Genomic DNA, 16,133 nt, shown 5'->3' with positions numbered 1-16,133 from the left:
TCGACAAGATTGACTATGAAGAAGTTCAAGTGAGAAAGCCTGATTGTGTTAGTAACTTGAAGTCAATCAATTGGATTCTGGCTGCCAAAAAAAACGGGACCATGTGCCAGTCATATGCAGCAAATCAAACTGCGATCATCCCTCATTGGCGCCATAACGACGTATACCTTAGCGACACATACACCCAAAGCCACCAGTGGCACACTCAACATCAAACATTCCGCACATTCATTGCAATCCAATGGCACAAGAAACCTGGAATTAACAAGGAGGATACCAATTCTTGGAGTTCACATACTTGGCCTTTCGTGTATTGTTGATGAAACTCCCGACGTACAAGCACTACTTCAAAATAATCATCAAATTAGAAAAGCAATACCAGCACAAAGCAAGACTCTCCAACACTAAAACAATGACACTGCAAAACAAAGAAAATGTGAAAAGTATCAATATATATACAATAAACAATTGTCCCATCACAATTCAAGCAGCATAGACCGTAACATATTGCGGCAATCCAGACGTCTGAGTGAAATGCTGGTCACTCTTTACACCACCAGCATGCACATCACCACTAGCCAAGCTGGTTCTAACATGAATCATCCAATTCGATACATTATAAACACCCTCTCGTAATACACAGAAAAAGTTTTCGAATGTGAATTCAGATTCGGGTTCAAGAGTTGCTTCACAGAATGGAGTGCCTAGCCATTGGTATTCTGGCGAAGTCGCGTCAGATCTATGTTTTAACGGTGGTAAAATTAGCGGTGAGTCAACATGATCGAAAATGCTTTCAAACGAGAGAGGTAGGGTAACCACCAGATGCCTTTCTTTGCATTCCTAAAAAGCCAAAAGAGACAAGGCACTTACCCTTTCCCACTAATCAACTCCAACACGAAATGCGCTCTATTCATCCATGAGCTATTCCTCACCACGACTAAAACACGGATGACACAAAAGCTAAAAAAAAGAAGTGTTGTAGTTGTGTCATTGAACATCAGAGCTGACTTGACTCAAATCACAACAACACACACATACCTCTCATTAACAAAATCATGCACAACTTCACCGTCACAACAAATCTCAACCCTCACAGGACTAGTCTCCTTTTGTTTTGGCTTCATCAAACTAGCCACAAACAACTTGCGTTCTCTCACAGTCTCTGCAAACAAAGCTTTCGATGGCCCACTTATTAATACATTATTCCGTGCTAGCACTGCATCAAATGGCATTGAATTCTGTGGAGATAGGTTAATTCCAAAGAGATATAGATGCCCTTGTCTGAGTTTCTCACTACCGTCAGATGATGTTGTTTGCACTTGATAGTATAAGACCAGGTCGACTTCATCTGATACGTAAAGTGTGAATAAGTCATCGAGTTGTGAGTGTTTGAGCATTGGGTATTGTGATGAGAGTCCTGTTACTCGATGGTCGATTCGTGAATTTGTTGTGAGGCCTTGTAGTGGAATGGTAGTATACAGACTAGGCGACGTGCCCTAAGAAAAAAGTCATTTCGTTCAGCACTAAATAGCAACAAAGATTTCCAAGATCATCCAAGATTTACCAGTGGAACTGTAGACACACTCAACGATATACTGCCCGGCTGAATAACCTGAGGCGTATCCTTAACAATCAAACTCTCAATAGCACTAATACTCATATTCTCAGGCGATGAATCAAATTTGTATAATCCAGCATCCAGGCGTGACAGTTTGAAGAAGCAAAAGGTTGTGTTTTTGTGTGATAAATTCGGTGCTGGTTTACTACGAAAGACACAACGTCAGTTGCTTGTTATGACGAATTGTGAGTGCGTTTGCCTTACGCATCATCAACTGCTTCCAATTCCCATAGTCGACTTGCACAGGTCATTTGCCCCATTGCAAAATCATAATGAGGATGCATGTTCTCAATCTAGTCGATGCAAGAATGAAAGCAATAAGTACAATTGAAAGCACCACAAAACTCTCAACCTCGGATCTATACCTCAACACCAACAATGAAATCATTCAAGGTCCGTGGTGACGGCCTCGTAAACGCATTTACACGTAACGAAGGCATCACATCCACAACCATACTGGATCGAAACGTTCGGAATCCAATCTTATCATTCTTATCCTATATTTCACAAAATGTCAATGATGTAAGCACCTGCGCAAAAAGTAACAAAGCTCTTCAAAACACTCGTACCTCAGACCGATACGAAAACAGAAACTTCATATGATGCCTTCCAACAGACTCTCCTCTCAACCAAACAGGAATCAAGGTAGTCGAGTTGGGTCCCAGAATCATTTCACCAGTGACAGAATCCGTGATAGGTAAATTCACAGAGACCACACTGGGATCTGTCAATGCATTCGACACGTTGATCATCTTTGATTCGTTGATACTGGGTGCTAAAAAGTGTATTGATATTGAGATATAGTCGCATATCCGTTGGCGAAAAAGAGCTTCAACTTGCTGGTCCATTACCATAAACAGGCAAATCAATCTGCTCACTACTACCAACAAACAGGAAGGTAGGATGACTAATCTTAATCCTCAAATCAACCAAACCTCGATTTCCCTTATTGGTAATCTCCATAACAGTCTGAACAACTTCACCCAACAATAATCCACCATCAGGATCGGCAGATCCTCCTTTACTAGGCCAAGAGTGGAAAGCAACATCAATGAGCGGCATAGGAGCAGTCACAAGCAACTTGAGCGAACTTTCAGCCCCATATACTTGACTAGTCCGTTGTGGTAATGTATCATTCAATCGTTTACCACGCTTGTCAAAGAGCTTGCAGCATGGTATGACTTCAAAGATATTATATCGGAAGCCTAGTATCGTCAGGTTACCTTCGTTTCGAGGATGTACTCGTAAGCGGATGGTTCGTCGTTCAAGGCCATCAAGGACAACCTTGTCCAGCATTTCTAAACTGAAATGTGGCTGGTCTATGAGTGTTGAGTGTGCGGAAGATAGAGAGTGTCGAGGCAAGGGAGATACACGTGTTGAGGCTTTAGGATCGACTTCCAGTTGACATTCAATCACTACGTTCGATATGGCGACTGATATCTGAAGTGGGTTGAATAATTCGAAGTGCACAAACAATGGTTCTAACATGAACTTTATAAGCCCTGTAATTGCAACTGCAAAAAAGGGAAATCGCGCTGTTATCATACCTCCAATGGCGCACAACATCTTATCCAGATTCTTAGACACGATGGGAGCCCGACTAGTAATCTTCTTGTACGTAGAAGACACCAAATTATTCAGTTTCGTCTCCATATCCAGCCATATCTCATCGTCATCACCATCTTGCATTTGCTGCTGTCCAGTCTCTAATAATGTTATATACACAGTACTGGGATCAATATGAGGAATATCTATAGATGGAACGTTGATAGGTACAGAGGACTTTCCAGCCAACTCCTATTAACAGAATCAGTGTAAGACGCAAAAAAACCAAGTAACGGTACAAAATCATCTTTTTTCTCGACGTTAACGCAACGACCACCACTCAGCGATACTTACTGAATAAATCGCAACCAAATCCTTAACATACGTATACTGCTGTCCAGGAGTCTGTCCACGATTCGGTTTCAATAATTTCACAAACAATTCTATAGCATGATCACCATCACCCAACAATTGTGCCGTCTTGGCCATATTGTAGTAGTGATGTTCTAATAGTGTAGACCAGCCTTCTCGCTTCTCCATTGAGTCTAGTTGAGCGTAGCAGCGATATGCGTGTTCTCTCTGTGAGACGAAAAAATAAGACCTTTTGCATTAATACACAGATATGTATGTGAAATCGATTCAGGATTACCAAGCCGCATCTAGAATACCAATGACCAGCCAACATAGTTTGGAAGGCATATTTCCGAATCATGGGAGGACTGAATTTCAAATAAGTTAAACCTGCTTGTTCTAGTAATAGACCACCACGAACATCAATCTCCTATTTCGAAAGCAATGAGAATTAATGATGATACGATGCGTTGTTTTCTTGGGCAGTGAACTCAACATCGATTATTTTATTACCTCAATATTGAACATCCTTGTAAGTAAATTAGGACAATCTCGATACAGTCCTCGTTCTCTCAACATCTCGTAATATAGTAGTGTCGTGCGAATAGCATATAATGATGATTTCGATTCAGCGTACGAGTGAATAGCAGCATCAACATATCCATCTACGGATCGACCTGTTGTCGTTGGATCTGACATTAGAGCACATATTCCAATCATTTCCTAACGGGACCAAATAGTTGAGCAAAAAAGAGCGCATTGTATTAAATCAAGACATTGGGTTACCTGAGAACCAGCGAGATACTTTGCGGCTTTATCATTCGCAGTAAAATCTCGTTTTACAGTATCATATGTCGATTGAGCGAACTTGTAATCATGCAACATGAAGGCATAGTCAGCCAGTCTCCTCATCACTAATTCAGGTGACGACGCTGGGTATCTAACAAGGAGGAAAAAAGGTTAGCACAGCTGTCAACATGCTCTCCTAGCCACCACCTCTTAGCGAACTTACAAGACTTGATTGGGATCTTGAATGGCAGCCTCCGCACTGGATTGCTTTCCACCAAAGAATCTCCGTGATGCCGTCATGAGACGATTCGTTAAACCTCGACGTTGACTTGCGACCTTTTGAAAGATTGTAACCCATCAGAGATTCCACAAGGCAACAAACGAACCGAACTCTATAAACCAATGTAACCAACCTGTTCATTCCACACTTGCATATTCCTCTCCATAAACGGAAACAGATTTAATCCAACAAGTGTCTTTACAAAAGTCTGCAATCCATGAATATCATCCTGAGAAAAGTGTGACCCGTATTCAACTAGGTCTTCATGATATGGTTTTGTTTCTTGAGGTGCGTGAGCACCGTCGGTTTTCATTGATGCCTCGTATTCTGCGGCACATGTAGCGATACGATGTCTAGCCATAGCATCATCTCGCCATCTATCTATATAATAATTGATGCCAGACCAAGTCCGAGTGGGCGATGATGAACCATTACTTTTAGGTATAGAGTTAATTTTCACTAGTTGACATGCATTTCCGAATGCTTTCCTCATTGCTGTGAGTGCTGTTTCGACCCTGTAAGTAGACAAGGAAGACAGTCAACCCGTGCATCTAGAATCGACAATCCATCTTATTTTTGTATATTTACTGCTGATCTGTAGAAGCATGACCATCATGTAAGACAATATACTGCCGTAACAAACTAGTATCTAGTGCTCCACGATACGTATTTAGTTTCTTGACAGTGTTATCTAGCAAGTCGTTTGCGATCTGGACTGGATCAGCATCTTGAGCTGACACAATCACCAAACCTAGTGTGAGTGCGAATGACTTTCAGGTGAGTACGGTGAGGTGTCGGACCACCTTTTTTGGTCTTACATGATATGGGATGATTGAAGGTCTCATGCTCTCCAACGCCAATAAGTTTACAAATGGTTTCTCGATATTCAGCAAACCATGGGGTCAGATCGTCCGTATTCACTACAATGACGCGAAAAGGGGAAGGTTGATTGTTAGATGATAGTAAATCAACGGCATCTTTTCCCAAATATATGGAATGAAATAACACTCCACAATCCTGTAAAACTTTATCATCTCCCAACATTCCTCCACAAACATATTAATGTCATCAATAAACGTGGGCAATGCAAATTAGCAAATCTTTCTGCCCAGCGTTGAAGCAGCTGGAACAATATTGAATATGATCAAGCATCAGCAGGAGATGCCTTACCACCACAAAAACCAGTAAAAGCAGAAGCCAGCATATGTACGCCGCCATAGGCAGCACCTCCTTCTACCGTTCAACCAATTACTCTTTCGAACGAAAAGACAGCCAGAGAACGCTCCAAAGTGCTGAAGTTTGTCTTCCAACCCTCCTTTCTAATACCACCACACCCACCACACCATCCACACACAAGCACAGTACTCACCAGTAGCATAATCACTATCCACATCCTTCACATTGCGAATGACTGGCAAATGAATATTCGGCTGGGTATACAGCTGGAGTGCCTTGTTTGCAATGTATTGTACAGTAGCTGGATTTGCAGTGAATTGCCCGAATTCCGCGGGAGTCATGAATCGAACCATGTAATCGTCTAGTACGGTGAGATTTGCCTGGGCGTCACGAACTTGTACTAGTGAAAGATACAGTGTCAAATGTTTGATGTCAAGTAGACAAGATAAGATCATAAGGATCACGTAAACAGAAATATAAATTGAATAATATGTATCTCGTATCTCCAATCAGTGACATACATTTGCCATGAACGAGGCCGAATGGAGCGAGCAGATGAGACCAAGAAGCATAGTTTGAGCTAGAGACGCTAGCATGGCTTGTATCTGATGCCGCTACGAGAATCAGTGGCGACAGGACTGAATGCAATAGAGTCATTCTGCCGCTCGCTGGCGACTAGCTTGGATTATGTTTGGAGTTTTGGAAATCTAAGAAGTCAACGACATTTCTTTTCGAGATTTCAAGCGGTAAGGTGCAAAAGTAAGTGCTGGTTCAGTAATGATTGTATATTTTTTAACTCGATCTACACGTGTACATCACGTTAAAACACGTTCATCGCCCTGTTTGATAATGCATCGTTGAAACTTGTTGCCAAACCGTCTCAATCGAAGGAGAATCAATTTGAGAAACAAGGCAGATCTCATCTATTACATAACATCAACAATACTACGAAAGATCAACCAGCATCAACCGTGTTTCTTGACATTTTGATCCCATCAGCTCCATGTTTTGCCCACAACTTTGAACATCTAGACACTCCAAGAATGGCATTCCAACCACCTTCAGGACAGGCTAACGGAGGCGGCGGCCGCATGCAAGATATGCTAAACAAACTCATGATGGGTACGTGTTTCTGGACATGTCTCGGTTTTTTTGCACTCGTGTTTAGCGTCAATCTGAAGCCGTTCGACTTACAAACCTCTAATCGTACTAGGCGGCCTGATGGGCGGCTCTGTAGGCCTCTGTATTGGCTTCTTACTGGGTGGTTATAGTGCTCTGAGGTGAGAACGTGCAATGGCATCACACTGCAAGAAAACTTGACTCAGTAACGTGTCAAACTCACACACACTCGGCTCTCTACACAGGTATGGTCCTGGAAACAGAACCTACATGGCCGCAATAGGAAGAGCAATGCTGCAATCTGGAGCCACGTTTGGTTTCTTCATGGCGTATGTCAATAGAAGCTCATGCACTTTTTTCGCCAGTTACTCACACACCACATTCCATACTAGTATCGGAACAGTCATACGGACTGAAGAATCAGAACGCTACATACAACCACCGTCACCCTCAATACAGTCTCACCAGCAACAACAGCATGAGAGAGCAATCCCGTCACGCTTCTTTGGTCTGATTCAACAACGACCAATATACATTGTCCAGTCATCGCCTAGTAACATATCTCTGATATAAAATCCAAACCCTACTACATATAACACTTTTGAACTTTCAAACAATGAGACCATTTTTAAGTTGATGTCTTGTATGGCAAGTTCGTTGGTGAATGCTGCAAAAGGAGGCATAAAGACCTCGCAAGAGGTTGATGTACCTCACCAAAGTGTTTGTAGAAGATCTATGGCAAAGAAAACGCAAAAAGTTCACGAGTATGACCGATTAAACAAACAATCCGCGGCACGGTTCTGGTAGTCCTGGTGCCTCCCATAGTGACGGGGAGATGAATCGCTGTGCACGTCACCTTTGTTTTTCGCTTCCTTGATGATCCAAACCTCGATAAGTCCCATGACAGCTTCAGGTATCTCACGCAGCGTCTGTTATCTCGTGCTTCATCAAACCCGACACTATAATTGGGTGACAGACACACCATCATGATGGCATCCTTGAACATGCCCTATATCCTTTTCCAAAACAAGTTGATGCGCTCGACCAACCAGTTCAGTAGTACTCTTGTGAATCAAGTACAGAGAAAGTGATGTTTGAGTTGAGAGTTTCCTTCATCTATCAATCATCAGGACTTGAAGCCTTTTTTATGTCTCCAAACAAATACGCTTCATGCGTACACCTCGTGGCCGAAGTCTCCGCATCCATGAACATCTGGAGAAGAATCGGAGTGAGTATGTGAGGATTCTGTGCTAATAAACCATTGTTAAATTATTTTGTTAATTTTGTCATACTACATCATACCACAGCAAAGCACACATTGGACAGCCAATAAGGCACTCCTTGTTTCCAATCTAAACTTGGAATCTAGCAACAAACCCCAACGTCATCTTCTGCATTGTGAGTGCTTCTATCCATTTGTCATGTTTTCGTTTGTCTTTTTGGTCGATTTTCTGACCCAACGAGATATCAGCGGGCTCAGACTTCCATACTACACAGAATATGTTGGCCTCCATAACATCAGACAAACTCAAATGATTGAAGATGTCACAGCAACTCCCTACACATTCACTGATTCAAAGTTGAGTTGAAATTCATATTAGAATATGCATACTTGACAGATTGTAAGCTTTCGTGTTTGCCGGGTAGTAGCGTTATTCTATCTGGTCTTGTTCCAGACAGTTTAAGGATTTGACTGAGTGAATGTGGTCATGATGGAAAAAGGAGGAAGAGCCGAATGTTTAGCCAGTCGAGTGAAGCCCAGCGTCTTTTTTTTGCTTCAGGCATGCAGCTCCACTGTATCTTTAACAGCAAGAACGTCACGACACTCTGAAACCGTCGGTCTAAGAGGTCGCCTAACAAGAAGTGAGAAATATTAGGGATAATCTGTGCCTAAAAATTCCCTCCCCGCACCACCAAAAATACCACCAGAGACGATCTGTGATGCTGCGCAAGCGACGACTTACCCTTAATTGAGTAAATTATATCAAACCCTTTACCACCATCTTTAGACAGCCCCAGTAAATCATAAAACAACTGTAATAAACCTCGAGCCTTCAAATATTCACAACAAGAGAAACTATGTCTAAGTATAAAATGTTCTTTCTTACAAGTTGGGTTGTTCAATGATGCAAAAAAGTGATGCTCAAACACGTCAGCACGGCGCATCTAACCGAGAGATTGATGCGAACCCAAAAGCTCATAAAAAGTCTATGGCAACAAAAGGATTGGTGGTTAGAGGGCATGATATGGTAAACCAACCCGCATTCACACATACAATCTGGAGCAGGTTTCTTGGCAGGTAGTCCTCGCGCCTCCTACAGAGAAAGGAGGATGATGTTTGTGAGCCTGATATCGTTTCTTTCTTTCTCCTTGGTCCAACGACCGATTCGTACCTGTGGAGCAGCTTCAAATATCTTGTAATTCTTACTCAAATGCTCGTCCAATTCTAGTATTGCTGCCACGTTCCCGCACCTTTCAATGTGACAACAGAGTTAGTGACTCCATCGCACAAAAAAGGAGAGCGCAACCATTGCCAGACCCACCGATAGCAATAATTGGGTGCCGACCACACCGTCACAATAGTATCCTTAAACATGAGCTTGTATCCCTCCATCACAAGCTGATGCGCTCGGGCAATCAATTCAATATTGTTCTTGTGAATAAACTATAGGAGTAGTTCCGATTGAGTGAGAGTGTCCACGATTCAAGACTCAGCGCTCGACGTGGGTTTTTTGCTTGTACTCACGCCCGTAACGACGTCCTCTCCAAAGAGATATCCTGCACCTCGTGGACTGAGTCCCCATCCTTGAACATCTGTTGAAGAGTCGTTAATGACCTCGTGATGCTTTTTTCGCGCAATTAAACAATTATCCACATACCGTCTGGATCAGACCAAAGCAAATCACACATTGGGCCATCATGTGGTACTTCTTGTTTTCGATCTATACTTCGAATCTATTACACACAATGTCAGTGTCTGGGTGACTCCTACATCAATCCATGTTTTCGAATGACCAAATTTTCGCTTACTTGATCTAAAGACGTAATCTGCGGACTCAATCCGCCATGCACACAAAATATCTTGTCTTCAATAATAGCAGACAGACTCAGATAATCAAAGACCTCACAGCAATATCTCCACACATTCACTGATCCGAATTTCCGTAAACATTCATCGTAAAAGCCGTATACTTGAGTGATTTGTCTGCTTTCGTGGTTGCCGCGTAGAAGTGTTATTCTGTCTGGGTATCGTACCTAGAAGGAAGGAAGTGTGTGACTGAACGTGGTCACGATGAAACAGAGTTGAAAAATCAAGATAAGCCGGAGCTCCTATTGCCATTATTCTGGCTCCATATGCTCTTTACTGCCTTGGGGTACGTTGATCAAACCACGTACTTTTAGAGCTAGCAACAGCAAGAACGTCTCTACACTATAAAATCCTCGATCTACAAAGTCACCTACAACAAAGAGAGATGTTAGCGAGGATCGTCTCATTCAAATCTCCCCTCCAACAAAAAAAGGGGTATTCCCCTTCAGGTAACTCACCCATAAACAAATAATTCGTATCAGGACACTTGCCACCAACTTTAAACAACTCCATCATATCGTAAAACTGGCCGTGAATATCTCCACATATCTATTCATAGGGAAAAAAATGTGAATCGTCAATTTCAACAAATCACCAACCCACATTGTAATGTCTTCCTTTCCAGCGAGTACAAAGCACATACCGTGACAGGAGCATCTACGCGCTGTACATTGCTCTCTTCGATCAGTATCTCTCTGGCTTTGTTACATAGCTCCTTCACTTCGGATTCCTTGATTATCTCGCATTTTCGAAGTTGCTCAATCTGTCTGTTTTGGACAATTAACATATCATAATGGTGAGAAGAGAGGGGTACTAGTATCGATATGTAGAACGCAATACAACACCTCAATCTTGCTTACCTATCTAAATCGCTGCCCATCGTCAATCCACTTGGGTTTCGGAGTTTTGGATCTATCAGCAACACGGAGCTGAAGAAGGACGCGCTTCGAATGCGAAATCCTTTAGTTAGCCTTTAGTTCAGAGCTAGCAGCCTGCTGACGTGTTGACGCTTGATCTTCGCTTCAATGAATCGTAATCGGCTATCCTCTCCGAATTCGGACTTGCCCAAAGCGAACAAAAGACACATGTAAATATAGAATAGAGATTCTGCTTTTATTTGCTATTCGAATTGTTGTTGTGTACAAAGTAGTAGCAAGTAGTGAACAAAGAGCAGCTCTCCCAACTTCATTCTTTTTCGTTTGACTTTGATGGTCTAGTCATCATGAGTGCTACGAGTTCGACGAGGAGGACTTGCAGATTTGCGAGGAGAGGGCGATCGACGACGTGGAGATCGTGAACGGCCTCTGCCTCCTCGTGGTGATCGTGAACGGTCTCGGCCGCCTCGAGGTGGAGAACGAGAGCGGGAGTGAGAACGACCACGGCCAGTATCCTGTAACGAGAGCAAATATGGGTTAGAGTACGTCCTTGTCAGTGTCCCAATCTCATAAATGATGTACGTACTTCTTGAACCCAAATACGGACATCACGAAAGGTGGAATCATCCAAATCATGGACTGCTCTACGAACGTCACGATCATTGAACATTTCCACGATACTGAGATGTTCAATGATCGGGAAGTGTTGAAAATTTCAGTTGATGGCTTTTTCGAATGAGTACCAAAAAGCAAACGTAAATATCCCGTGATATCGTACCCAGTGCCCTCGGAATCCACGTCAGCTATTTGTTGGGCGTTAGCAACAGTAACATATCTCGACCACAACAAATATCATCCAAATGAACTTACCGAATCGAACTTCACCACAACGACGAAACAAGTCCTTGAGATCCTGAGCAGAGGAGAAAGAGCAACCACGGCAAGACAGTTAGAAGACCATCGCGACGTCAAAATCAGATCAGAGACAGAGGGAGACGGAGAGGGGTGGCAATCCATTTCAGTCCCATTGCTTGAATTCAAAATTGGCAACATTTGACAGGGCTATCATTTTGCCACCACCACCAAAACAGAGGAGCTCGAGAGAAGAGACCAAAATCCACCATGAGCCTCCTTCCAGAACATACTTTCAATATGAAAAAGTCCTTCTAAAAAGTCTCGTCCACAAAACAAACAAATACAGGAGGTGGCCGCTGTTTTTGATTTCACCGTTTCTTGAAGACAGCACAAATACTCACCTGCCAGCTTGTTCCACGAGGAAGACCACTGACATTCAACCTATTTATGCCAAAACAGACGTAAGCTGACGATGAAAAAAGGTAGAAATGCTGCATTCGTATGGTTACCTGAATTCTCCAGTGCCACGAGGGCGTGCGCGATCACTTCGAGGTGGTGGTGGTCCTCGATCATCTCGGTCTCGGTCTCGACGTCCACCACGAGCGGGCTCGACTTGAATGCTAAAAAAGCGGAAGTAAAGTAAACAAATGCGAGTGACTGAACCGCTGAGCTTCTCCCGTTAAACTGCTGATACGTTTCAAGTCACAAGCAATCTCTCCGTTGATAATCATGTCCTTCAATAAACAAACTTCCCATTTTGACGCTTTCCGAACACCATGTAATCCAACATACCTTTCACCCATGAAGCGAGTCCTGTCCAACGCTCGTACAGCATCAGAGGCATCACGAGGATCATCAAATTCGACAAATCCAAATCCATTCAATACTTTGCAGTCTCGGATTCGACCAAATTTTTCACAGAGTCCTTCCAAATCTCGGACATCAGTATCTCGAGGAAGCCTGCCAACGTAGACTCGACTATATGACATCTTTTGTACTTGTATGATATATCGAAGAGACCTTGAGAAACCCTTGTAAAGGATTGTAATTGCGATGTTAGATTCTGAGAGGTTCGTTTTTGTAAAGTGGAGCAAAAGACACGTATAGAAGACGATTTGAGAGGAGAAAAAGACAGAAGTCCATCATTGTCGTGTCTCTTCAGAGCTTGGAGTATGTCTCGGTCCTCATTGAAGTTTGATATTGTCCATTTACTCACCTGAGCAGGTTTTTGTTAGAAGAAATTCGAAGTACAGAGCAAAAGCGAAATGTAGCAGTGAACAAGCAGCTGGACAAGCAGAGGCCAAGAAATCGTTTACTGCGCATAATTATTGCTCATACTGACGTGTCTGGGAGGTCCGTTTACTATCTATATATCATACAAGATAAAGGTAGTATCTTTTAAATCGATCTACAGACAGAAACCCCATCCGACCAAGTCCAGTCGACCTTCTAACGAGTCCAACCATTAGATTACTGTCATCAGATGATCATGTGAGAGCACCTCCATCCTCTAACACCCCATCCCCAACGCACCAGCAAATTCCTCATAGGAGAGCCTTCTTGCTGACACGCGTCTTGGCAAATACAGATTCGATATCCGTCAGCGTGACAATGACTATAAACTGTCCCTTGATGCAGACAGGCAGCGTCCTATAAGCAACCAACAGCATCTTGACGACCTTCTTAGTCGGAGCCCAAACGTGAAGAATATGAGCGTCAATGTCCATCTAGGTGATAATTTGAGACAATTGTGAATACAGCTGGGTGGTATCGTGACGAATGTGGGCTTCTATTCCTTTAACTCTCCAAAGTTGAAAAACTTGCACCAGACACTCACATCAATCGTGTGCCGCACATTCGACAAACCAGTCAGCTTCTTGGTCAGCAACCTCGTAGCTTGCTCGAATGTGAAGACACTACCACGCGGCCAAGGCATAGCGCGCGTCACGGATACAGAGACTGCGTGGCTATCATACATCGAGACAATATAGTCTGTCATTGAACCTCCACGCTACAACAAGAGACGAGCATATAAGATACTTCCATGTCACTCGAAATCCATCTTCAGAATACGAAACATACCGGAAAGTACGTAATCTCCATTTCAGTAGCAAGAAGCCTCGTGTCAACCACTTGCTTCAACCACTCCAACGACAACGCCTCGGAAAACACCGAGTCACCACCAGCATTAGGCGTCAACAAGATCCTAACCGCATCATTAGACCAAAACATTATCTTTTTATGGGTATAATTACATGTGGTCGACGTGATCAAGGCCACATTCTTCGTCGATACGTGGTGTCTCAATATAGAAGTCAGAGACGACGAGCACTGCACAGCCAAGTTTTTCTGATGCTGGACTTCGTCCCAAAGCCTGTATGTGATATGGCCATGTAAAAAGGTGTTCTTGTGGCTGTGATCTGGATTGTCTGCTTTCGGTGTCGTTGTTATTTTGATCCATTATATTGGCGCTATGATCCACTTTATGATTCCTATTACTCATATATACTCAAGATATTTTTGATGGTTTTATTAGGGAACTTGGTTTGCGACTCTGGATAGTCTGGATCTGGGGCCTTCTGAAAAGCTTTTTGCATGGGATTCCTCGGTGACTGGACCATTTTTTCTTCCCGTGCCACGTTGGCTGTCTCAGACAAGGGGCCTGCCGAACTGTAGGGATAACCTGATCCTCATGCTTGCTGCTGAATATTGTTGATGAAGCGCTCGCGCCCCAATTGCACGAAAAGTCATATTTACATCATGTGCCCGGAAATTATTGTGTTAAATTACTGACACATTAACATTATTCCTCGTGTCTTGGTGGAAGTGGAGTATTCACCGTATGCCATTTCTTTTTAAAGTGCTTGTGACTAATACACGATCTTCAATACGTTTTAAAACGTCACATCCCACTCTGCGTTTGGTCCATGACAATTTTTGCACTGCCACTAAAGGATTTTCGGATTGGTAATGTATGTCATCGGTGGCAACGAATCGGTCAGCTTTGCAAGCCCAAGCGAGGGAACAACGGTCCATTTGTTGTTGTAGTTCATGTGGACTCTGGTGCCGACACTCTCAACGCTACTGCTGATGCAGGATTTAACCTGAAAACAAACAAGAAATTTTCGTCGAAATTGGTCCCTTTCCAAACGAACTTACAGGTGGTGTTGCTTTCAGATTGTGACTGCGTGAAGAGTCTTATGGTTTCAATGGACGAGGCATACAACTATCTTTGCTCAATTCAGCTACAATCGTTTCTATTGTATTGAACCTATCTATCTCTCTATTAAAAACGATGATCATACTTTTGCGGAAATGCATTTTCTTATCATTTCGAGTCAGTGATGAATCTCATATTACTACTACGAACTGTCGACAAATTGAAGGAACAAAAAGGCAACTAGATCATAGACAGATTATCCCCAAAAGGATAAAATCCAAACGAGATGTGAACAAAGACGACCTCCTGCTTCCACTTGTTTGCGTCTTTACGATTTGACATAGTTGTAGCCGGGCAACGATTCCAAGACTCAGAAATAGCTACTTGCTTACATTTGAGTCCTTGTGTGATAAGAAGAATGAAGGAACCCAATGATCGTTCAAGTAGGAGGAATCCAAAGAGCAGTTTGCAAAGCTTATTGTGGTGAGGTTCTTGGTATCGTCCTTCACAGCGAGCGACGGCTTCAGATACATGACGAAAGACACTTGTGCTGTTACTGCCACGTCTTTGTGACATTTGATCGTGTCAAATCACCAAATGTGACATTCTTGAGTAGGTCCAAGTAAGAGCAACATAGATTCTTACACTGCGTTCCCCAAAAGCAGCTTGTTCAAGTCAAAATTCCACCTATATCATGAAGGGTTGACATTGAGCATTCCTGCAACACCTCACAAATTTATTCAGTTTCCCTCACTTGGAAATCCACAACCATCCCAAATCCAAATTCTCATCAATTGTAACATCTGGTTGTTTATTTGACAAATGTCACGAGAGACCTTGCGTAGAAACGCGAATATTGACGACTTTTGATCAATGTCTGCGAGCGCTTGACCGTTGAATCGGGTCTTTTCAAGCCACAAAGGGTGACTTTGGAAAATCTAACGTAGCAAGAGTCATCTCATCAATCAAGTTTCCATGCCACGTTGTTGCAATAGCCCCCTTTTAAATATCATTCCTCAACCACAAATATTCCCTCATCGATTGCCAAGAATGAACAAGTTTGAGTCGTCCACCATAACCGACCATGAGAGAAAAGTGGCCATTCCTTCCATTCCTTGGCAGGTATCCCCAAAAACGATGCTTTGCCAATTGCGTTGGCACGTGGGTGTGTGATTACTAGATGACATCAGTACACATCAGTCGGGATGCATTTGATCTAGACCGATTAGGTAAATTAACACACATCAGTCGGGGTGCATTTGATCTAGACCGATTAG

General features: G+C 42.9%; 2 protein-coding genes across 2 annotated transcripts; both read right to left on the bottom strand.

The window, feature by feature from the left end:
* Window positions 1-483: 483 nt before the first annotated feature.
* On the bottom strand, window positions 484-6,416 carry SmJEL517_g05349 (uncharacterized protein; the record flags this gene model as incomplete). Its single annotated transcript, XM_031171275.1, has 19 exons — window positions 484-739; window positions 871-960; window positions 1,039-1,496; window positions 1,565-1,763; window positions 1,823-1,911; window positions 1,984-2,115; window positions 2,188-2,393; window positions 2,470-3,099; window positions 3,166-3,415; window positions 3,518-3,742; window positions 3,813-3,944; window positions 4,028-4,237; window positions 4,301-4,454; window positions 4,527-4,639; window positions 4,717-5,098; window positions 5,172-5,334; window positions 5,402-5,503; window positions 5,953-6,159; window positions 6,281-6,416. 19 exons carry the CDS (start codon window positions 6,414-6,416, stop codon window positions 484-486), a joined length of 4,134 nt encoding a protein of 1,377 aa, XP_031022775.1.
* A 2,659-nt stretch (window positions 6,417-9,075) lies between these two features.
* On the bottom strand, window positions 9,076-10,846 carry SmJEL517_g05348 (uncharacterized protein; the record flags this gene model as incomplete). The annotated part of the gene is made up of 11 exons (XM_031171274.1): window positions 9,076-9,086; window positions 9,154-9,193; window positions 9,272-9,350; window positions 9,422-9,543; window positions 9,625-9,692; window positions 9,758-9,833; window positions 9,909-10,133; window positions 10,275-10,336; window positions 10,425-10,515; window positions 10,610-10,733; window positions 10,827-10,846. The coding sequence occupies 11 exons, from the start codon at window positions 10,844-10,846 to the stop codon at window positions 9,076-9,078; spliced, it is 918 nt and encodes a 305-aa protein (XP_031022776.1).
* Window positions 10,847-16,133: the final 5,287 nt, after the last annotated feature.

This window comes from Synchytrium microbalum (genome assembly GCF_006535985.1).
Source record: "Synchytrium microbalum strain JEL517 chromosome Unknown SmJEL517_scf0047, whole genome shotgun sequence".
NCBI classification, from domain to species: domain Eukaryota; kingdom Fungi; phylum Chytridiomycota; class Chytridiomycetes; order Synchytriales; family Synchytriaceae; genus Synchytrium; species Synchytrium microbalum.
This window is presented reverse-complemented; position numbering and strand designations above follow the sequence as displayed.